At 34.5% G+C, this 24,724-nt stretch overlaps 1 protein-coding gene across 2 annotated transcripts; it reads left to right on the top strand.

Annotated features, from left to right (window-relative positions):
- Positions 1-32: 32 nt before the first annotated feature.
- Positions 33-20,223, top strand: LOC109075704 (tetraspanin-5-like). 2 transcript variants are annotated; one of them, XR_006160513.1, is made up of 11 exons: positions 33-402; positions 8,426-8,476; positions 8,766-8,912; positions 10,105-10,275; positions 12,423-12,548; positions 14,193-14,240; positions 15,564-15,680; positions 15,758-15,819; positions 17,069-17,155; positions 19,033-19,075; positions 19,960-20,223. XR_006160513.1 is itself a non-coding variant. In XM_042761128.1 (10 exons), exons 1-9 carry the CDS (start codon positions 319-321, stop codon positions 19,043-19,045), a joined length of 819 nt encoding a protein of 272 aa, XP_042617062.1. In that variant the 5' UTR covers positions 35-318; the 3' UTR covers positions 19,046-19,075; positions 19,960-20,223. The 2 variants fall into 2 exon arrangements, 1 of the variants encoding a protein (XP_042617062.1); XM_042761128.1 differs by lacking the exon at positions 17,069-17,155 and having other exon boundaries at positions 35-402.
- The last annotated feature ends 4,501 nt before the right edge of the window (positions 20,224-24,724 follow it).

Genomic DNA, 24,724 nt, shown 5'->3' with positions numbered 1-24,724 from the left:
GTTACCAGCGCTGTCAATCAAAAGCAGCCATGTCAAGTGAAAAAGAGAGAGAGCGACGTGAACTAATTGTGGAGAAGAGGGGGTGTTATTTCGAGATAACTCTGGGTTAAGGTCAGCGGGGTTGTTTCTAAATGACAGTCAGCCTTGCGCTTGATTTAGGCGCTGTTGAAGCGGCTCAGCATTATGCTTCTTTTATGCGGATAGTGACATTGCTGGGACACTTTGACACCGATGTCCTAAGAACGGAATAATCAAACTGAACCTGCTTCGCGTTGTTTTATGTGACCAAGTAGTTTGTTTCTGGAGAAAACGAGCCAAATGATGTCAGGAAAGCAGTACAATGGTCAAGAAGTCAGCTGCTGCATCAAATATTTCATATTTGGATTTAACATAATATTTTGGGTAAGCGCTTGTGTTTGCAGCGCCGCGGCTTTGTTTGTAATGCATCACTGTTTCTGTTTGTCACTGCTCGTGAATGTGAGTGTGATATATGCGCACGCATGTCGATTCAGCTCCTTTGTTCGTTTGTTTGAAACAAACCGGTATATGCTGCACAAGACAGGCACAAATTGTCGATTATTCTGCGTTGAGGTGGAAGCAGAAGCCTCGGTCCTGTGTCTGTGTTAATATAAACTCATTTCATTGCGATTTATCTCAGATGTTCATGAGTCAAGTGCGTACTACAGATAATCGGCTTTCTCTGTGTGAAGCAATGCATCACTGTATGGACGAACACATGCATCCCGTGTGTGTCCTGGATTCAATACAAAAACTGGAGTGACTAGAGATTACATCGTGACTATAAAAAATGCAGGAAGCCTACTGAAAGACCAGGGAGTAACACGTTTTGTTTCAGAGTCTGTAACTTGGTGCCTAAACCTTTGATACAGTATCACCCCTGCTTCAAATTACAGTTTTGAAATATATAGCGTGTCCCTAAAATGTTAAAAATAATATCAAGTACAAAGACAAAGAGTGATGTTGTTGTACCTACCTTTTTATCACGGTGAAGTCTAACTCTGAGTCTAATAAGCACTTAATTTTGTGCATTAATATAGCTAATCAGATACAGTTGTTTAGAATTATTTATTATGCCATAGGCCTACCACCAAACCCCACCCCAATTTACCCCCTTTAAATTTAAACATTTGAAATAGTAAACATACAGTGAGTGGGTATAGACAAGAATCACCTCCTTTAAAAATAATCACATTATGTTGCTTTGCTTCCTGAAATGAAGACAGGCAAGGTTTTTGTTTTATACAGATGTATTCACTTTCATTTCAGGCTGCAAAGCAACAAAATGTTTACATTTCTGCAGACCTTAGGCATGTTTCATTTCCATTTTTGCGGTAGATCTAAAGCATCACTGCTGATCAGCAGTTAGCTGGTGAAGTGGATCTACTTGTAGAGTTAACAAAAGCTATCATGAGCATTTTAAAGTTCGAAGCGGATGTCAAAACAGTAGGCCAGGAAGATTTTAAAACGAGTGGTTCATGCATGAATTCATGCAAATTTATCTTCAAGCTGTGGAAATACTGTAGGAGCTGAAGACAGAAGACAACAAGTGATGCAAAGGGGCGGAGTTACATACAGTAGTCTATATGAATTTTAGGGTTGCATTCTTTTGAAGATCTTCTGGAGCATACAGAATTGCTTTTTAGAGAAAACACATATGTCCAACACATTTGTGATGTATATAATCAAGTGGTAAATGATGGTGTCCAGTGACTAAATGTTGTTGCTGTGGTACTTCCTTGATTTCACTGAAGTAACTCATTTAGAATAGTTTGAATTGATTATACAACTCCAACACTTAAAAAAAAATAAAGGTCCTTTTTTTGGCATTGTTGGTTCCATGAAGGATCTTTAACATCCACATAAACATTCCATTGCACAAAATTTCTTTATAGTTGAAAAAAGATTATTGAAATGTTTTTCACGCTAATGAAAAATGGCTCTTTTTAAAGAACTGTTCTCTGAAAGATAATATTTTGAAAAAAAAAAATCTTCCATCCAATCCATCCCAACAAACACCTCCATTTATCCATATGCATTAAAATCAAAAATTTATTGAGTTCTGTGATGTTCAGTAATAAGGGCGCTATTATTGAGCATTTACTGTGCTACTGTACAGAACTCAATAAACTTTATACATTTGTTACATTAGTATGTGTTTACTGTTGTCTCATACTGCTCCGTGCATGTGGGAATAACTTCAGTGCACATTTTCAGACATTTTTCAGGCATTACTAATGAAGGAAACTGAGTGTGGTGTGATGTTTCGCAACAAAGACAAACATTATCTTAGTTACAAAGACAAATATTTTAAAAGTAAGACTGTGATTGTGAAACCAGTTTTGAATAGAGTATTTGTTATTGTCCGTGTTACTTATTGCCAAAAAGGCTAATATTTCCCATAATACACTATCCATTGTTACTGGTTTCATTTGAACTCATTATTCCTTAAAAATAACGCTGACAACTTTTTAAAGGACAAATTCATTGAGTCTCTTGTTGTTGTCATTCTAGACTAGACTAGATTAACACTGTAACAAAAGTTAGAATGCATCTGTATATTTCACTTAATATTTTCAGGAAGACTTACACTATAATTTACACTATAACTGGATGCTGAGGTCATAATTTCTTGTGATTTCACCCAAGTAATGCTTTTTGTCTTTTCTCACATTCTTTATTTGGGTTAACATTGCTCACATTCTTTATTTGGGTTAACATTGGGGGTTTTGTGTCACAGCGTTGACAAGTATTTTACTGAAACATGACATAATGGAAAATGAAATTTCTCTTACATATCAGAAAGCAGCTGTACTATTTATAGTCAGAGTGCAGTGCTCAAACGTTTTGTACAGTATAGCAGTTTTTTTTAATTGTGTACGATATATAGCTTTGCAGTGTCTCCACGACATGGCGGCGCGGCAACAGCAAGAATAAAAGTTATGCCTTCTTTCTTTGCGTGAACATTTGGGCGGTGTTATGCAAATCCTCCCACACAGTGACGTAGAGATGTGGGGGCGTGTTTAAAATGAACCGTTTCAGGGGGTGTGGTTGACTCTTAGCTTTTATAAAAGAATATCTCTTTGGATTTGAGACTTTAGTCTTTGCAACTTTACAGATATTCTTTATGCACCAAGAGCTTGTAACACTCCAAAGAGAAAGGAAAAATTGAAATCGCATCATATGACCCCTTTAATTCTCTTTAGTGTCTTTCCATGCTCTGATTGAATCTGATGCTGATGCCATACCTTTCAGACTACTTGAGTTACGAAAGCTTAATAAACACATGCAAATAGCCAAGATTGCATTTATCCATGTATCAGTCCACAGAGACATAGAGAAATGGGTGTGTGTGCAGCTTTAATATCACAAAAAACACCCTGTGATACTGAAAAATCTGCATGGTTTCCGGTTCACTCCATTGTGCCGTGCAAAGTTGAATGGGAATGAATGAAGCCTTTGTACTCCACACAACTTCTGTCTGTTTTTGTAATCAAGCCCAAGAAACTGAATTGTCCTTCATGCGTCACTCTCAAGGTCTCCCTCTATTAGCAAATTAATTTACATAATCGTTTAAAAAAAACATTTTATATTTAAAAATGACTTAAATTTACAAAAGAAAAAAAACAAGTGATGAAAGATCTTTTTTTCCATATTGTGATATGCATCCAAGTGTAATGGATATGAACAAGAAGTAGTGTGGGAACTTGGTTTTGTGCATTGGTTGATATTGAGATGTGGGTGTTTAAACATATGCAATAAGATCTATAACATACATTTAGAGCATACACTGAACAAAATTATAAACGCAGCACTTTTGTTTTTGCCTCCATTTTTTATGAGCTGAACTCAAAGATATAAGACTTTTTCTATGTACACAAAAGGCCTATTTCTCTCAAATATTGTTCACAAATCTGTCTAAATCTGTGTTAGTGAGCACTTCTCCTTTGCCGAGATAATCCATCCACCTCAAAGGTGTGGCATATCAAGGTGCTTAATTAGACAGCATGATAATTGCACAGGTGTGCCTTACGCTAACAACAACACTTTTTGGAGCATACTCACCAGACATTACAACAAATCACAATGCCACAGATGTCGCAAGTTTTAAGGGAGCGTGCACTTGGCATGCTGACTGCAGGAATGTCACCAGAGCTGTTACCCGTGAATTGAATGTTCATTTCTCTACCATAAGCTGTCTCTAAAGGCATTTCAGAGAATTTGACAGTACATCCAACTGTCCTCACAACCACAGACCACGTGTGACCACACCAGCCCAGGACCTCCACATCTTCACCTCCAGCATCTTCACCTCCAAGATCGCTCTGAGACCCAAAGACCATACTGACAGAAACCAGCTCATCTGCATGCTCGTCTTCCTCATCGGGGTCTCGACCTGACTGCAGTTTGTTTACGATGGCTGCTGAAAACTTCCCATTCCCACATTCGATGGCGTCTGGCACTTTGGAGAGGTGTTTCTCTTCACGGATGAATCCAGTTTTCACTGTACAGGGCAGATGGCAGACAGTGTGAATGGCGTCGTGTGGGTGAGCGGTTTGCTGATGTCAACAATGTGGATCGAGTGGCCCATGGTGGCGGTGGGGTTATGGTATGGGCAGGCATATGTTATGGACAACGAACACAGGTGCATTTTATTTATGGCATTTTAAATGCACAGAGATACCATGAGGCGAGATCCTGAGGCCCATTGTTATGCCATTCATCCACGACCATCACCTCATGTTGCAGCATGATAATACACGGCCCCATGTTGCAAGGATCTGTACACAATTCCTGGAAGCTGAAAACATCCCAGTTCGGACATGTCACCCATTAAGCATGTTTGGGATGCTCTGGATCGGCATATACGACAGCGTGTTCCAGTTCCTGCCAATATCCAGCAACTTCACACAGCCATTGAAGAGGAGTGGACCAACAATCCACAGGCCATAATCAACAACCTGATCAACTCTATGCAAAGGAGATGTGTTGCACTGCTTGAGGCAAATGGTGGTCACACCAGATACTGACTGGTTTTCAGAACCTCCCCGGACCCCAAATACAGTGAAACTGCACATTTTAGAGTGGCTTTTTACTGTGGCCAGCCTAAGGCACACCTGTGCAATAATCATTCTGTCTAATCAGCATCTTGATATGCCACACCTGTGAGGTGGATGGATTATCTCAGCAAAAGAGAAGTGCTCACAAACACAGATTCAGACAGATTTGTGAACAATATTTGAGAGTAATAGGCCTTTTGGGTACATAGAAAAAGCCTTTGATCTTTGAGTTCAGCTCATGAAAAATGAGGGCCAAAACAAAAGTGTTGTGTTAATAATTTTGTTCAGTGTAGAATCGCAAACCACTGATGGTGCTGATATGAGGCTTTAGACAGTAACCAGCCTGTCTTGATGCACATCTCTAGATGGGCAATGGTCCAAACCATGTCTCTCATGCCCTCTATATCCCTGCTGGAAAGAGAGAGAGAGTAACTTAAGGCTTTTTAACTACTTTCAACCGAAATACTATGCTGGTCAACTAGCTTCACTATGTAAGACCAGGGTATTCTGGTCCATCTTCACAAAACGAAATATATTCAGTCTGGAATTTTTTTTTCGTATATTAATGGTAACACTTTAGTTTACACTTTAGGGATCAATTCTCAGTATTAACTAGTTGCTTATTAGCATGCATATTACTAGCATATTGGCTGTTTATTAGTACTTATAAAGCACGTTAATGCCTTATTCTGCATTGCCATATTTTAGATCCCTTAATGCTACCCCATACCTAAATTTATCAGCTACCCTAACAGACTATTAATAAGATGTTAATTGGGAAAGTTGGTCCCTCAACTAAAAGTGTGATCATATTAATTATTACACTGTTAAAAAAAAGTTTATTGGAGTATGTTTTGCAAGAAAATACTATTTCAGTCTTTCTACTTGATTTCATCTTATTCAAATGCTGCTTGCCATTTCTTTGTTATTGTGAAATTCACTAGAAGAGTGAAAGTGAAAGTAAATCCCACATCTGTTTTTTCGAATGTGTTACGTCTAAATACAGGACAGACTGTACAGTGTCTGAGTTTGAGGTCAAACTAGTAAAAGAACTACTGTATTAGAGAGACCCTGCACCTACAATCACTGTACTGTTGTCTTGCATAATTCATACACAAAACCCCTTGTGTGAGGCATAGTCTTGTGCACAGTGGGCTCTCTGATGATGAAGAGATGGAGCATTATGAGGGACAAACAGGGCTGTTTAGGCTGAAACGATGTGGCGAAATATAGCCGTGAATGCTTTCTTGAATAGTGAATGAAATTCTGATGGTTTCTCAAGTCTCTGATGGCTTGTGATATACAGGGTGATCTGACTAAAGGTCTTGACCCCACTGAAACACAGAGGTCCTATTTGAAAGCAATAATGAGTATGCAGAATGGCATAGCTGACGTTCAGGTCAACATGTTTCCACCTACTTCTCTTTTTCTTTATTTTGCTCTTAAAGGAATAGTTCACCTAAAAATGAAGATCTGCTGAAAATTTACTCACCCTCAGATCATCAAAGATGTAGATGAGTTTGTTTCTTCATCAGATTTGGAGAAATTTAGCATTGTATCGCTTGCTCACCAATGGATCCTCTGCAGTGAATGGGTGCCGTCAGAAGGAGAGTCAAAACATAAGTTAAAAATGTCTTAATGGATTTGTTTCTTACAAGCATGCAGCTTTTCACTTCACAAGACATAAACTGATGTACTGAATTCATGTGGATTACTTGTGGATAATTGTGATGTTTTTATCAGCTGTTTGGACTCTCATTCTGACGGCACCCATTCACTGCAGAGCATCCATTGGTGAGCGAGTGATGTAATGCTAAATAAACCCATTTACATCTTGGATGGCCTGAGGGAGAGTAAATGTTCAGCAAATTTTCATTTTTGAGTGAATCGTTCCTTTAATTTGGCCTTTAATGTCATTTTGGGCTATTCCTTTAAATTAATTTTAATATCAGCAATACAAAATCCGGCAATGGTACAGTTGTATCTAGAGGAATAAATGTCAAATCTCACCCCAGATATGTTTCTTTATATTTGTAAGCATTACAGTTCATGTGCACACAGATCATTTGTGTATTTAAAAAATAAATAAAATAAACAGTGTATATGAAGAAATAAGGTACAAATAAAGGCAGTGTTCATTAGTTCTGAAAGGCTAGTAGAATCACAACCCTGTGGACACAATGAGGACATACGTCTCATGGGAAGAACCAGATGTCTGCTCAGATTCCACCATTTAAGAGCAGACTGCAGAAACTGTGTCAGAGAGTGAAACTCGAGAAGCTGTTGAAGTTAAAAACAAGACCTTAAGAGTGAGATAGGGAGGTTGGCACGCTTTCCAGTCAGTGGTTATTAGTTCATGACCTAATGTTTTGCCAGGCTTTCATCAGGGAATCTGATAAAATGCCGTGTTTTTATCTCTAATGTTTAGTATTGGCTCACTGGGAAAGGTGTTTTGAAACATTACTGTGTACTTTAGAGAAAAGTAATCTGGGCTCATTTGGTTGGAGCTGATAAGAAGTTGCATTCCTATTTACTGACACACTAAAGAAAAACCCAAAATGTATCTAAGACCGAAACACCTTCTACATCCACTGAAGGCCTGTTCACAGCAAGACAAAAGTTTGGAGCAAAAATTCGAAGCAAAAACATTTAAATTTGAATGAACATCAGTCACTGAGGTGTTTGAATTTCTTTTCCATTGCACTACGAAAAACACTGGTCATCCAATAAGATTTGTGCTTTTGGTCACATGCCCAAACAGTCTTTTCATAATCATGGACAACAATTTGTTTTTAGATTTCCATATCAGAGGGCAATATTACATACTTGGTTGGTCTGAACTTTATTTTTTATATATAATTCCCTACACTTAAAAGTTGAGTTCACCCAAAAATGTAAGTTCTCTCATCATTTACTCACACTCATGTCATTCTTGCTTTCTTCTGTTGAACACGGAGATATTGTGAATAATTCTGGTAAGCACACAGTTTTGGTCCCTATTGACTTCCATTATATTTTTATCCACACAATGGAAGACAGTGGGAACCGAAACTGTTTGTTTATCAACAATCTTCTTCTTTTGTGTTCCAGTTTTGGGTGAGTGGGTGAATGATGACATAACTTTCATTTTTTTGAGTGGACTTTCCCTTTAATATTGAGTTATTATGACATAATTACCAGGCATAATTATATCCGACAACGTTTTCAACAGTGCAATGCACATACTGTAACATCTAAAAATTAGTTTTAGACTTTTATGACCTTTTAAAACTTCTTAATTTCTTTGCGATCTTAAAAATGTTTATCACGTCTGAATGAATTAATGCAATATCTGTCTTGTTTTATAGTTGCTTGGGGTGGCTTTCCTTGGGATCGGATTATGGGCATGGAGTGAGAAGGTGAGAAAAAACAGGATCAAATGCATAATCCATACTAATATATATTATTTTTTTGATTTTTTTTTTTTTTTGTCTGATCTTTTACACACAAATCTGTATAAACACCCTTTGATATATTGTGTGTCTGTGTATGCTTCATCAATTTCTGTGCCATATTTGTGACTTTGAAACCACACCGTTTCTGTTTATAATGAAATATTTGCAAATATTTGTATCTGCTGTAATTGCAAACAAATTCTCAAGGTTCTGGGAAGCAGTTCAACTAATTAGAGCTCTGTGTGTTCCTCAGGGAGTTCTGTCTAACATCTCGTCCATCACGGATCTGGGTGGATTTGATCCAGTGTGGTTGTTCATGGTAGTTGGAGGGGTGATGTTCATCCTGGGTTTCACCGGCTGTATCGGGGCCTTGAGGGAAAACACCTTACTGCTCAAATTTGTATGTTTTCAAGTTTTGATTCTTATTAGGTGTAGGTGTAGCCTCCTACAAAACAGATTAGTTAGGTGCTTTTTTTTTAACACGTACATGCATGGATGTTTCCGCAATCATTAATACACGCGGGACAAATATCCACCAGAAAGTGCATGAACAAATTGCTCAAATAGTGTAAGAACAGTTTAGACACAGATACACTCTCAGAAAAAAAGGTACAAAAGCTGTCACTAGGGTGGTACCTTTTCAAAAGGTACACTTTTTTTCCTTTTAGGTACTAATATGTACACTTTAGGAACTAATATGTACCTTTAAGGTGACAATATGCACTCTTTAGGTACAAAGGTGTGCCTTTTGAAAATGTACTGCCTCAGTGACAACTTTTGTACCTTTTTTTTCTGAGAGTGTAGAATATATATTTGATATTTTATTTTGTTCAAAATGCAACTTCCTAATGCTAATTATTGTAAAATCACTAACATACACTAATCTGAGGTCACTAGTGACATTTTTTAAATATATATTAAAGCAATTGGATTTTATTTTATTTTTTTTCATTTTGTATGTATGTATCTATTATTTCATTTTTTGGACCAAAACTAAACTAGTATCAATGCATTTTGGTTACAATCATTTAACAAATAAATGTAAACTATTACAATCTGAGGTAACTAAGGGACATTTTTGTAATAAAGCAATTAAAAACGGTGTGTTTGTATTATTGTTTTAATTGAGTTTGCAAAAATTAAACTGGTGTCAATGCATTTTAGTAACAGTAATAAAAATACATTTACTAAATTTGCACCATCACAATATGAGGACACTAGTGATCTTTTTTTCAACTTTGGCATTTTGTGTATTTATTCATTTATTTTATTATTTTGTAAAAATTTAACTAGTGAGACATTTATGTAAAAAAAGCAAATATAACTTTTTTTCAGTTTTAGCATATTATTTTTTTAAATTCAGATTGCAAAAATTTAACTATTTTCAATGCATTTTAGTAACATTTACTAAACTTGCACTATTACAGTCTAATTGACATTTTTGTAATAAAGCAATTACTTTTTTATTATTATTATTTTGGCATTTATTGCATTATTCACAACAGAAAAGAACTACTGCATTGGATGAGGTTTAGAGGTAAAATGAGTGTTAATGACTGTAGTAAAGTGTATTTGTCTCCCTCCTCTCCCAGTTTTCGGTGTTTCTGGGGATAATCTTCTTCCTGGAGCTGACTGCTGGTATCCTGGCCTTTGTCTTTAAAGACTGGATCAAAGATCAGCTCAACTTTTTCATCAACAACAACATACGAGCCTACAGAGATGACATTGACTTGCAGAACCTCATCGACTTCACTCAGGAATATGTAAGACTCAGGTCTCCAGCATAAAGGCAGAGAAAATGCACTAGAAAGTGAAAATGAGGAAAGGTGTAAACTAGATGGAAGGGGAAGATGTGTGTGCATGGGAGAAAAACGCAAACTATCAGTTTATCTGTGCAACATATCATTACAGAAGCAGTTACCATAGCAACAGCATGACTTGATGACTCTTTATTCACTGTCAGTACACAGTCACATCATTACTGAGATCCTTGATGGCTCACGTTTCTTCATTTCTTTGAAAAGTAAGATGTCAAAATGCTCAGAATTTAGTATATTTCGAGGGCAAAATGTGTTGACATTTTGAAGGTTACTGGGCCATTCTCAGGAAATAGTGCTATTTGGGAAAGTTGTTGTTTATAATCTGAAAACAATTCGAAAAGGTCACTATTGCACTTTAGAAACTTTTTTTTTTTTTTTTACCCCAATATTCAGATTAGTGGTCCTCAAATAAATCTAGAGACACTTTCTACGTAAAAATAGTACCAAAAAAATCCAACTTAACACATTGATTAAAATTAAGTAAGTTGCAAAAATGAAATTCCACTACAAATAAATTTAAATAATTATAGGAGAAAAAAATTTAAAATAACATAATGAAAATAGAATAATGTTTTATATAATATTTTGAATATAGAAATTTTAAATGTAAAAAAAAAAAATAAAAAAAATTCAAAAAAAATAAAATAAAAATATAAAATTAATGTTTTATAAAATAGTAATTCAAATAAATATAGAAATTTTAAATGTAAAAAAAAAATTAAATGATACTTTTAAATATTAAATTAAAACCAGTGGCTGGCGACAAGTCTTTAAATGAGTGAGTCATTGAATAATTAGTTCAAATCCATTTGGTACAAAACGGCTGATTCATTCAGGAGTCATTGAATCATTCATTAGACTGATTCGTCCGGAAACACAGATTCATCTTTCAGAAATGACTGCTGTGTTCTACTGCAGCTTTGGTTGGAATTAATTTTGTTAGCGAAATAGAGCAAAAACAGACAGTATTGTCAATACTATTACTAAACTCACTTAATATTAACATTTTAATGTGTGATATTGCTTTAAATTTTCATAGGTTGTAAATATAAAAAACAAAAGTTTTTGCCCTCATATTTTGAATTTAATTAATTTTGATGCCATTTTGCCCCAAGTTCCAATTCATTTCTGACGGAGCTGGTTACAGTGTTGCAAAGTACCTATAATTATTTATCATAACTATGTCTGAAAAAATAATAATAATTAATGTCAATTAGATTTGGCATGCCTTTTAATAGCATATATTATAATCGAAAACATTACTATTTACATTTGAAATGTTTTGGATTAAAAGTGCAGACATATCATTGCACATTATTTTAGTCAATATACAATTTTTTACTGTTCAAAAGCATTTCTTGTGAAAAAAGGTCTGATGTCACTCACTTGCATTAGAATTCAAACAAAGAATTCATATTATATATTTTATTTAGTTTTTTCATTTATTCATCATATTCTGTATTTCTAATCAATATAAATTAAACCGTTAAAATGTTACTAACTTTATTTTAAGGAACAGTTCTCACTATTTACTAGTTGCTTATTAGCATGCATATTACTAGCATATTAGCTGTTTATTAGTACTTATAAAGCACATATTAATGCCTTATTCTGCATAATCATATTTTAGATCCCTTAATCCACCTCATACCTGAAGTTGTTTAACTTACAAACTATTCATAAACCGCAAATTAGGAGTTTGTTCAGAGACAGCTCTTAGTTTCCTGTTTATATGAATACAAGTTTACACTTTGCACACAGTAGACATTGTTTCCTGCATGAAACACTACTACAGTCCCACACTGCACTGCAACTGCAGCTTTACTGTGCGTGTTTTCCAGCATTATGCTGTGTACTGCAGCTCTCTTTCCAGCAGATGCCTTTCCTCAGGACAGATTTCAGTAGATATCAGATGCTGTCATGTTATTCGTGCCACATCTGTGACGTTGATGTGTATTAAACAGATACAGTCTAATGCATTCAATGCTTTCTCTGTACTTCCTTTTAGAGATGTGTCTCAATTTTATGATGAAAGTGCATTCCAAAACTCAAGAAATGTAATTGCATGCACAATATTTGTGTTTCTTCAGTGGGAATGCTGTGGGGCGTTTGGAGCAGATGACTGGAACCTCAACGTCTACTTCAACTGCACAGACAGCAACCCCAGCCGAGAAAAATGTGGCGTGCCCTTCTCCTGTTGCACCAAAGACCCAGCGGTGAGAGATGAATTTGTATGGCAACGGACTGAAAGTGTATAGAAGCTCTGTGTGATGTTTAAAGGTATAGTTCACACAAAAATGTACATTTGCTGAAAATGTACTCTTCCTCAGGCAATCCAAGATGAAGATTAGTTTGTTTCTTCATCAGATTTGGAGGAAAATGTAGCATTGCATCACTTGCTCACCAATGGATGCTCTGCAGTGAATGGGTGCCGTCAGAATGAGAGTCCAAACAGCTGATAAAAGCATCACACCGCTCCAAGAAACAAATCCACCTTTAAGATGTGTTTACCTTCAAACCCTTTTTTTTAATGCTTTTTCCAATGAAAAAAAAAGTTGTCCCGTCTGAATCAGGAGAGAAATATCCACAGTGGTAAACAAATATCTGGGTAGATTTTGAAGTGAGAGTACAACAGGGAATGCACTTTTTCACTGACGGAAACATTATTATGGATTATGATCTCATATTTTGGCCAGAAGCAACGGTTTAAAGTTAAAAAGCCTTCAAAATTGTTTTGCTTTTTCACTGGAGAAAGCAATATTATTGATAGAGGACTCCAGAGTATTTTAGCTGAAAGCAATGGTTTTAATGTTAAAAACATCTTAATGATGGATTTGTTTCTTACAAACATGCGGCTTTTCTCTTCATAAGATATTAACTGATGGACTGGAGTGGTGTGGATTATTGTGATGTTTTTATCAGCTGTTTGGACTCTCATTCTGACGGCACCCATTCACTGCAGAGCATCCACTGGTGAGCAAAGTGAGTAAATTTAAATTTTTGGGTGAACTCATTCTTTAAACTAATTCCATTTTTATTTGAATGTGATGCAGCTGAGACTTTGTTTGGAAAATTTTGCCACGAAGCACGATTTGTATGCCACTGTCTTCATGATTTAAGAGAGACTTAAAGCACGAGGGGGGAAAGGGCAAACAATACATGACAGAGTGAAACAAAAGAGGACTATTAAACAGGATCTGGTCTACGTGAACAGAGTAAAAATAACATTTCACAGACAGTAAACAAGCACTGGAAGCACAACATCTACAGCAGGAAAGAAATGATAGCCTGTTATGAGCTATTAACTCATAACAAATAAACATCGTAGACATTCAATGATTAGATTATGAGCTCTTCTGTGAATTCCTCATTTCAGAGTGAGGGAAAATGCAGACGGTAATGTCACGGGTTCATTTACTGTAAATTGGAATTAGAAAAGCAGAACTAAATAGAGAGTCATTTAAGTTTATAACTGTTTAAATACTTCAAGGAGTAAATAAAGAGTTTATTAATTGCTGGAATGTTCAAATGAAATTTATTAAAACCACTGGACGAATGAAAAGAGCAACAAGATTTTCAGAACTGAATTTCAGACTTGTTTCTCAAAGACGGACAACGACTATTTATAAGTCATAAAGATTCAAAGTATGACAGGCACATGCTGTTACTAGTTTGTAAGGAGGAAGGCTTACTGTATGAAAAATGACCAACTAACTCCCTCAGCGTTTGCTATTTCCAGTCTTATCTCTTCACTCCACCCACACTGGAATTATTCTGTCAACACACTTCCTGTGTTGACAGTTGAAATGTTACCATTGTCTTCCATTAATTACACATCAGTGACGTTGAATGTTTTGCAGGAGGATGTTATCAACACACAGTGTGGATATGATGTTCGGGCAAAATTGGTGAGTCTTGCTCGTAGTCTTATGACTTTTCACACTCCCTCCATCAGTTTGATGCAAAATGAAGGCAGTGTTTCCTCACTTCACCTCTGATTGCTTCTGAGAGCCAATATATCAACCGCACAGCTCTCAAAGTAAAGGCCACTTTGACTCACATATAAAAGAAAGACGCTGCTATTCATTTCATACACAATGATAAAGTAACTCAAAATACTGTACCTAGTACACTATTTGCAGAAATATGCACGCATGTAAAAGTTTGCATAATTTTTTAATAATTCTTAATAATATAATTTAGGAACTTTAATAAATAAATAAGTTCTAATTTAATAAGTTCATTTAAAAATGAACTAATAAGAATGAATGGAAAATTAATAGAGCAGTAAGGTTGTGCTAGATATTTGTATAAAGTAAGTCATGCTACAAAGTAAAAATAATTTTAAAAAAAAACACTTTTTGAAATGAAATTGATTGTGAACTCACACAAGACCAATATTGTGACAGCAGAAATGTTGCAGAAGACAAAGTATGGCATGCTGTACAACAGATTTTTTTTTTTCTTCACATTACCCTGCAATATTCCATCAAAATTCACATCAGAAAATTAATTATTCTAATTTATTCTTAAGTGCTCGTTCAACCTCAGTGAGCACCTTTAGATCATTTAAGCATCTCATTTAACATTAACACTGAGATATTTGTACATTTATTACATACAGTACCATTAAAAAATTTTTGGATACAATTATTCTCATTGTATACTCATTATTATTAATATTTTCTATTATTTGCCTGAGATGCTTTATAAACAGTATTTTCAATATATTTTTTCTCCATTGTCATGTCCAATTTAAAAATATATAATTAAATTTTTTTTCTAAATTTTAATTCTAAATTTTCTAAATATCTAAAAAAAAAATGAATTGTGTGTATATATATATATATATACACGCACTGAAAAAATGTTAAAGAAACAGTTTTCACTCAGAAATTGTTAGTGCATTTCACAATTAATTACAAAGAAATGGCTAGTAACACAATGAATTAAATGTGAAATAAAGTATTTCATTTTAAAATGTACTTCAATAATTTATTGCTGGAGTGGGATTATTTACAATTTCGGAAATCTTTTTTTACAGTGATTTATATATATATATATATATATATATATATATATATATATATATATATATATATATAAAATGTGAACAAAACATAAGTAGAATCCTTTAGATAGAAGGTCTGTAAGATGACATAAGAAAAATGTTTAGACTTGTGTAGAAAGAGGACAGAGCATTGATTCTGATCTCATGTGTTCATCTTTAGGTCACAGAGCAGGCGGCATACATTCATGTCAAAGGCTGTGTGCCGCAGTTTGAGAAATGGCTAAAGGAAAACCTGACGGTAGTGGCTGGGATCTTCATCGGCGTCGCTCTGCTGCAGGTGAGAACGAACGCCTTCATCTGCAATCGCTGACTGCATCTTCTGCTTCTACTTCATGTTTCTCTCTCTTTTTCCAGATATTTGGAATATGCCTTGCACAGAATTTAATCAGCGATATTGAAGCTGTGAGAGCCAGCTGGTAAGAACACACACATGCAAACTCACGACACGTTGTCTCTGTTCCTGCTCTACTTTTGCTTTAGCTTTTCTCTTTCACCCCAGTGCTTTGATGCCGGTGCATCTTCTACTTTATTCATAATGCACATTAATGGCTCACTGCTTTAAAACTGTTAATGAATCAGCATGCTTCTGGAGTTTGATAAAAAAAAAACTCAAAACAACCTTTCCGAGTTTGCTGTTTTTGCTTCGAGAAGTGCCCCCATGTGGACAAAACAAGAATCAGACGAAGATGATGTTTGATCAAATCTCTCTCAGCTGTCAGTGTGTTGACAGATCACTTGAACAGAGAAATACTGGTTAAATATATAATATCAAGATTAATTACAATATTGACCTGCATCATATTTGCTGAATGAAATCCAATACTTGTTTCTTAAAATAAATATATATAGGTTTTTTTCGTCTAGCATGTAACTTTCTTACAAAATATAATGTGCATTTTGTGCTTCCAAATTCCATATATATATATTATAAACACATTTCAGCAAATTTGCTAAAAATGTACTCTTCCTCAGGCGATCCAAGATGTAGATGAGTTTGTTTCTTCATCAGATTTGGAGAAATGTAGCATTGCATCACTTGCTCACCAGTGGATGCTCTGCGGTGAATGGGTGCCGTCAGAATGAGAGTCATCATAAAAACATCACAACAATCCACACCACTCCAGTCCATCAGTTAATGTCTTGTGAGGTGAAAAGCTTTGTGTTTGCAGAAACAAATCCAACATTAAGAGGTTATTTACTTCATACAAGTCTCATATCCATCATATTGCTTTCTTATGGAAGCGTTATTATGGATTATACCAACACACAGCTTTTCGCTTCACAAGATTAATTTAACTGATGAACTGGAGTGGTGTGGATTACTGTGATGTTTTGATCTGTTGTTCTCATGCTCTCATTCTGACGGCACCCATTCACTATTCCTTTAGATGACACACATATAGTTTGAAATATATCTGATTTTGTGAAAAAAGGAGGTGATGGAAATTTTTATTGATATTTTTAGAACATGGCGTCATCAAATTGCTAATAAAAGGCATTTCAGCCAATTAGCAGAATTTTTGTGATTTTACTCCTAGTTGAACTCCTCGCCACACACACACACACACACACACCACATCTCCACTCACTTTCCTCCGTCCTCTCTGTCACATCCACGCCAGCTCACCTCACAACCTCACTTCTCCTCCCCCATGCCTTCATCAGGGTGCCGCCCCCCTCTTACGTCACCCGCCGCCCCCCGTCCCACTCCAGCAAGAAAGCCTCGGTGTACTGCTGAGGGAGGTTGGCCTGGTGGGTGTGAAACGTGTCTGCTTGTGTTGTGTGTGTGCTCTCTGTGTTCTTCTAGATCCTCAGCGCTCTGTTCTTCCTCCACTGAGGGCTAGTCAGTGTTCTCTCAGTGTTTGTCCTTCTGTCATGACAGAAATCATTCATCAGAGCTTCGGGCAATCACTAACATCAAACCAGTTACACTTTCACATGTTTAACCATCTTTACATCATGCCTGGATGAGATTCTGAGATTGATGCTTCATGTTTAATTCACATTAAGAAGGAAGTTTTTGGTTTCCTTGTTACAGTGTAATTATACATTTAAGTACTGAGTAATATTAATTAACCACATGTACTAACTATATAATTAGGGTTAGGATTAGGGTTTGGTTTAGCATGTAATTATGCTTAATTAATTGTTATTATAATAGTAAGTATATGTTACGTGTAACAAAGACACCTTAAAATAAAGTATTACCAAGTTTTAAATACCTTTGAGTAATTATTACAGAAATAACATCCTTTAAAATAATATGCATAAGTGCAAACTGAATGTGATGTTTTCAGACACTTCACTGCACGTTAATTGCAGTTAAATGAAAATGTATTTTAGTTTAAATATATAATAAATGCAGTTAGCTGACCTTAGCTGAACATCTTTATATGTAAATTAACAATTACTTTGAATTACTTTGAAATATGGTTAAAGTGTATTATGTAAAATAAAAATACAAAAACAAAGAAACCGAAATAAATATTTAAGAGTCTGTGTTATTTTTAGTATAATAATCATATATATGACATCAAATAGTAAGGTTTTTGTAACTTTTTAAATTCAGCTTTTCACTTAAATTGTTATACATATAATATACAATTTATTAAATATTTTGTATTAAATTATGTGCAAATTTAAGAACTACTTTCCTTCTTGGAGCCAGTGTTGTTTGAATATATAATTCAGATAATATTATAGTTTTTATTAGTATTTTTAGTTTTTATATTTACCATTTTCATTTTAGTTTTAGTAATTTAGTTGTGTTTTTGCCATTTGTATTAGTTTTCTGTATCATTATTTTTTATTTCAGTTTTTATTTTAGTACAAGTTAAACTAAATAAAATGATAAAATGTTGTCTTAGCAACTAAATGAAAAATAAACTTTTTTGTTTTTATTTCAGTTTACATTTATTTAAAGTAATATATATATATATATATATTGTTTTAGTTAAGTGTTTGGAGCCCACTATATATTACTAACAAACAAATAAATAAGAAAAGATAAGAAAAATATTTCATTCATAAGGTTTACTTTTCTTCAATTATGTACTCCAACAAATATGTTCTGTGAAATATGAAATATACTACATTATATATTCTACAAAGTATATTCTGATATATATTTTAAAGTGAATAATTTAATAAGTATTGCATGGCCTTTTTGTAAGACCCTTTCATACAGTCTCATTATAACACACATTCTCACAGCTCCAGTCTCACGGAGATCTACTGCAGGAAGAGAGCAATAAATGTGAATGTGTCATCCTAACCCCGTCCGTCCGCTCCTCAGATTCTCTCTCCCACTTCTAGTCCCGTTTAGCTCCTCGGACCGTGTGCTCATTATAACCCTGATCTGCCAGCAGGCCTTGCTGCAACCCGTCCATCCATCCCACATCAGTCATGTTCCCTCTAGCTGAAATCAGTCAGTCACACTGTAGATTGCAGTTCTGATTCCTCTAATGCAAGGACCCATTTATCAAGTTGGCACAAAAAATAAAAGCTCTACTTTTGTTTTATTAGAAAAGTCAGTGGAGTAATGCCAACTCCTAATGAGGCCTTGCACCATTTGCTCTAGACTTCTGTTTATGACCCTTGTCTTCTTTTTATATCTTTGTCTTGTGCAGTTTGTTCACATGAAGTGGCAGCTAGTCGTTCAGACACTCACAGGTAATTCATACATGTATACACTTCCATAACACACAATCCTGAAATTAAGGTGAATATTACCAAAGTAAAAATTCTGATATAATATTGATTTCCCACTGACTTTAATATTCTTAAAGGAACAGTTCACCCAGAATTGAAAATTTACTCACCCTCAGACCATCCAAGATGGAGAAATGTAGCATTGCATCACTTGCTCACCAATGGATACTCTGCAGTGAATGGGTGCTGTCAGAATGAGAGTCCAAAAACATCACAAAAAAACCACAAATAATTTCAACACTCCAGTCCATCAGTTAACATCTTGTGAAAAGCTGTGTATTTGTAAGAAACAAATCCATAAATGCATTTTTATCTTCAAACTGTTGCTTCCAGCGTAAATATAACTCCTCTATACATAATACAGCTTTGTCCAGTGAAAAAGTCATCTTGTCTGCATCAGGAGAGAAATATGCACAGATCAAGCACCGTCTACAAGCAAAAACAGCTCTAAAGAAATATGTGGGTAGATTTTGGACAACAGGAGATGGACTTTATCACTGGAGGCAGCGTTATTATGGAATATGGACTTCTATTTTGGCCACACACAGCTTTTCACATCACAAAACGTTAGATGTACTGGAGTGGTGTGGATGACTTGATGTTTTTATTAGCTGTTTGGACACTCATTCTGACGGCACCCATTCACTGCAGAGCATCCACTGGTGAGCAAGCAATGTAATGCTACATTTCTCCAAATCTGTTCTTATGAATACACAAACTCATCTAGATCTTGGATGGTCTGAGGATGAATACATTTTCATTTATGGGTGAACCTTTCCTATAATACCAACCTAACTAAAAAAATTTGATTTGTCCAAACTGTGTTTCTTTCTCTTTGTAAACAGGCCTATGCCAGCACGATGAAGGTAGAGAATGATGAACACAAGATGCCAAGTGCACTGGATCGTGTGTGTGTGCACGTAACCTTTTTCCATCTGTAAATAGTGCTATTTTTTCAAAACACTTGTTTTGTGTAATGTGAAGAAACGTCTGTGTCAAGTGTCACAGAGTTGCGTTAAACAACAACAAAAAAATCCACCACTGCAAAAGCATTGCAAAAAGCATAATTCAAAACTCATTCTGTCACTTTGACAAAAAGTAAACTAACAGAAAAATGTGTTCAAAAGTCAAAAAACACACAAATTAATCGGCTCACTAGTTCAGTAGTCAGGACACTGTCAAGGGCACTGAACGTTTGCTTACTAAAAATTCCCACAGTACACTGTGTACTAATGTTAAACATCACATAGACTAACAACAACAAATGAGTTTATTTTGGCATAATGATTTTATTTTATTAAGCTACACACTAAATTCAACTTTAATGCATTAATAACTAACATGATAACATCCATACAAAGTGACAAATTAATGTGATTAGCTACTTCAGGTGTCAGTAATGCAACACACATGTTCTTCCACTCTGAATACTGATAAATAGAACTTACCTGTTACATCGGACTAAATTATTGGTCAAAAGACACCATGATAATAATACTGATAATAACAACAGGCCATATGTATTAGCTGGTTACTTCTTAAAGGGACAGTTCACCCAAAAATGAAATCCCTGCCACGAGTAAACCTCTCTGAATTTCTTTCTTCTGTTGAACACAAAAGAAGATATTTTGAAGAATGTTGGTAAATAAACAGCTGACGGTAGCCATTGACTTCCATAGTATTTTTTTCCAGTGGCCATTTCTTTAAGGAAACTTGGGTTTGCTTAATTATCCATATTTTAGTCAAATATGATCCATCAGGCTTTATTTGTTCATCTCTTAACGATCACATTATTGCATTGCATTTGTTTTGCTCCCACAATACAACCTACAGATGTGATCGTAAAACTAATAAAACTTTAAATATCATCTTACTAAGACATATTATTGGGAGATGAAGATATTTATATGCATTTTATGTAAGTAGTCTGCTATACTTCCCATATACGTAAATATCAGCATCCCCACCAATAAAAATAAATTTTCACTTCCTCCTCTAGATTGAGCTCCACATTCTCACTATATCATATTATATGAACCATAAAAAATATATCAAATATGATACTGTACTTTTTTTTTACATTTTTATTTTGTTAAGGTTTCTTTTATTTTTTTTTAAGGTTTTTTTTATTTCATATGTCAGGCTTTACAAGGTTAATTATTAGATATAAATATTTACCATGCTAAGATTATATTAAATACATCTAGGCCTATATAATAATCTGGGAAATGAGAACAATGATTGATGGAAACACACATTTCCTTCAGTGGCGGCTGATTATTTGTGTCGCAGCTCAATCATCTCTTGTGTGCGTCTGAAGCTCAGTCAGTGAATTTCTCTCTCATTGGCGATGTTTTTATTAATTATTCTGTTAACACTGGTTCACATTTGCATTTAAGTTGCATATTATATTTCTATCTTAAGTATAAACGTTTGATGCAAATCTTGCAGCTTATGTTCACTAAAACAGGAAGTCATTTAAACATTTTATTTTGTGCATTGTTCTTGCACTAACAAATTAGAGATACCAGAACATTTCGTATTCAGATGTTTATCTTTCACAAGCAGTTTCTGATAAAAGAGAAAATGCACCGTGACAGTATTTTTCTGTAACGTATGGACTAATCAGAAGTTTGTTTGTTGCAGGTTGTTATAAATATCTGAGTGATATTTTAGCATTTTTACAATGCAAGTGCAGTTGTGACGGTGTAGCACTCCATTAAACACTACTGTATGTAGCACTCTTTTAATTGTGTATCACTAAAACTGCTTATAACATGGTTTGTGTCTCCTTTTTTCTTTTAAGGTCACTCTGATGTGGTTTTTATAATTACAATGTATTTCAAATGCTTACAAAAAGAAGGGAAAATGTTCAAGAGTCTGAACTTGTCCTCTTACTGGAGCTGTGAGGATATGAATGTTGGTTGTTATTTAGGCTGTGTGTCATATGTTTATTTGACGCTCCAGCAATAAGAACAAACATTTTCAATAAATGATTTCTCTGGTTTTCTGATTAATTAAGCTTTCTGTCGTATGTTACCATTTATCCTTAAAAAGTCTTTGAAAAAATAGAGAATATTAATTCAGAATTTCTTTAGCCACAAATATCGTTCATGTGTAACATGTTAACAGTTAAACACATTACACATGTGAGGTATACTTAGGCATGGCCATTTTAGACATTAAAAAAAAGAAAAAAATCATGGTTTGATAAATCATTATTAAAAATTTTTTTTTTAAAACGTTGAAATCACGAGATTCAAAATGATGATTTTAATAGTAAAAATTACGGCGAAACCATTTTTATGTCATAATTATGACTAATTACAGTTTATTTTGACTATTTTAATTATAACTGTCATAATTTTGACTCAATTATGCCTTTTTATGTTATAATATAAATTTGTCAATTTTGTCTTGCTATAATTATGGCTTTTCGACAATTTTGTCTTGCTCATAATTTTCTACTTGTCATAACTGACATGACACAAGTCAAGTTTTAACCCTCAACTCCGTCATAATTTTTACTTTTTATCTTATGTTTCAACTTTTATACCATTGTCAATTTTGAGTTATTATAATTATGACTTTTTATCTAATTTTGACGTATTAAAGTTACAACTTTTCATCTAATAATTTCGACGTCATAATTTTGACTATCACATAATTTCCACTCATTGTGTAAATTTGGACTGACATAGATGTGACTTTTTGTCATAATTGTGGTTTATGTCACAAAAGTTTTAATCTCATAACTACGATTTATCACACATAATTGACTTTTTATGCTGTAATTATGATTTACCAAAGCTTTTTTTCCCCTCATATGAGTAATAAAACTGCATCCATATATAACCATATATTTTTTTAAACAATTATAATATTAATTATCATATCATTATATATATATACAACAAAAAACACCTGCTGTTTTATTAAAGCTGGTTTAGAATATTTCAACATCCTTTTTGACAGTGATAGATTTTCTTATCACCACCAGTGCTTTTGCTGATTCAATCCAATTTCTCAGATCATTTTATTCCTGCATCGAAATGGAAGACATATGAAGTGTTTTTATTCTACCTAAAGATCTATACAATTGAATAAAAGTCCACTGCAGTGTGTCATTAATCTGCTCAAGACTTTCCTGTCAACATTTAATAAACCATTTCCACATTAACGGATATTAACTTTGACAAGAAGGCAAGGTAGAATCACAAAGCATAAATTTGTCACCAGCGATTGTTTTAATAAGTTTAAATCTTTGAAATGTACAGTTCATCAATGACATTTACAACAATTATTTCCGTTTATATTTGTACGGCTCTACGGTAGATATACTGGATTGCCAAGTGGTTCCTCGAGGGTACAAACATGATAAATAAGAACTTATTAACCTGACATAAAACGGCCACATAACAGTGATTTTCACAGTATCGGACATGCAAGGAGGTGCATGTTCAGAGGATACTGGAGAGGATGGAAAGAAGGACAGGCAGCTTCACATGCAATAAAGACACTTTCTCAAAAGAAACATTCACAACGAGTCTGTCGTCTGAGACATTATTATTATTATTATTATTCGGTTACCTTGCTCAGCGTAACTGTGGCGGTTTCAGCTACACACATGACCAGTCCCAGCCCTTACATGTCTCAGTAATCTGCCATGAGCCTACCGTATGTGTGTGTGCTAATGTACTGGCAGTCATGCTAGTCATTTCCTGATTGATTTTAAAAGGATAGTCCACCCAAAAAAAATTGAAAAACGTCGTCATTTACTCTTCCTAAAGTCTTTCAAATTCTGTATGCATTACTTTTTAAAGATATTTTGACAAATGTTGGTAACCAAGATTCCCATTGGCTTCTATAGTCTGGTCAAAAAATACAATGAAAGTCAATGGGGACCAGAAACTGTTTAGCAAAATTCTTCAAATTGCCTTCTATAAAATGTTGGTATTTCTTTCTTCTCTGGAACACACAAAAAACTGAACACAAAAAAACATAAAAATAACAATTATAACAAAAAAAACATTACCAAAAATAACTAAAATAAAATTTAGGCATTTCTTCTATTTAACATAAAAAAAAAAAAATTAAATAATGAATAAACATGGTAAACAAATGGTTTGTGGTCCTCCCTGGGACCTGAAACTGTTTGATTACCAAAATTCTTCAAATACCATAGAAGTTTATTTGAGTTTTCTTCAAAATTCTTCAAATACCTTGGTTTGTTTACCAATATTCATCAAAGTATCTTCTATAGAAAGTTGGAATTCCTTTCATCTGTAGAACACAAAAGAAGATATTTTGAAGAATGCTGGTAACCAAATGGTTTCGGGTCCCATTGACTGCCATAGTATGGACAAAAAAATTGCCATTGAAGTCAATGGTAGCCAAAACATTCTTCAAAATACCTACTATAGAATGTAGCCATTTCTTTTTTTTTTTTTTTTGGAACACAAAAAGATATTTTGAAAATCTTGAAGAATGTTGGTATCCATATGATTTTGGTCCCACTGACCTGCATAGTATAGACAAAAATTAGTATGGAAGTCAATTTTGTTTCCAAAATTCTTTAAAATATCTTCTTTAGAATGATGCCATTTTTTC

The sequence above is a fragment of the Cyprinus carpio genome, chromosome A7, assembly GCF_018340385.1.
Source record: "Cyprinus carpio isolate SPL01 chromosome A7, ASM1834038v1, whole genome shotgun sequence".
Classification (NCBI taxonomy): Eukaryota; Metazoa; Chordata; class Actinopteri; order Cypriniformes; family Cyprinidae; genus Cyprinus; species Cyprinus carpio.
This window is presented reverse-complemented; position numbering and strand designations above follow the sequence as displayed.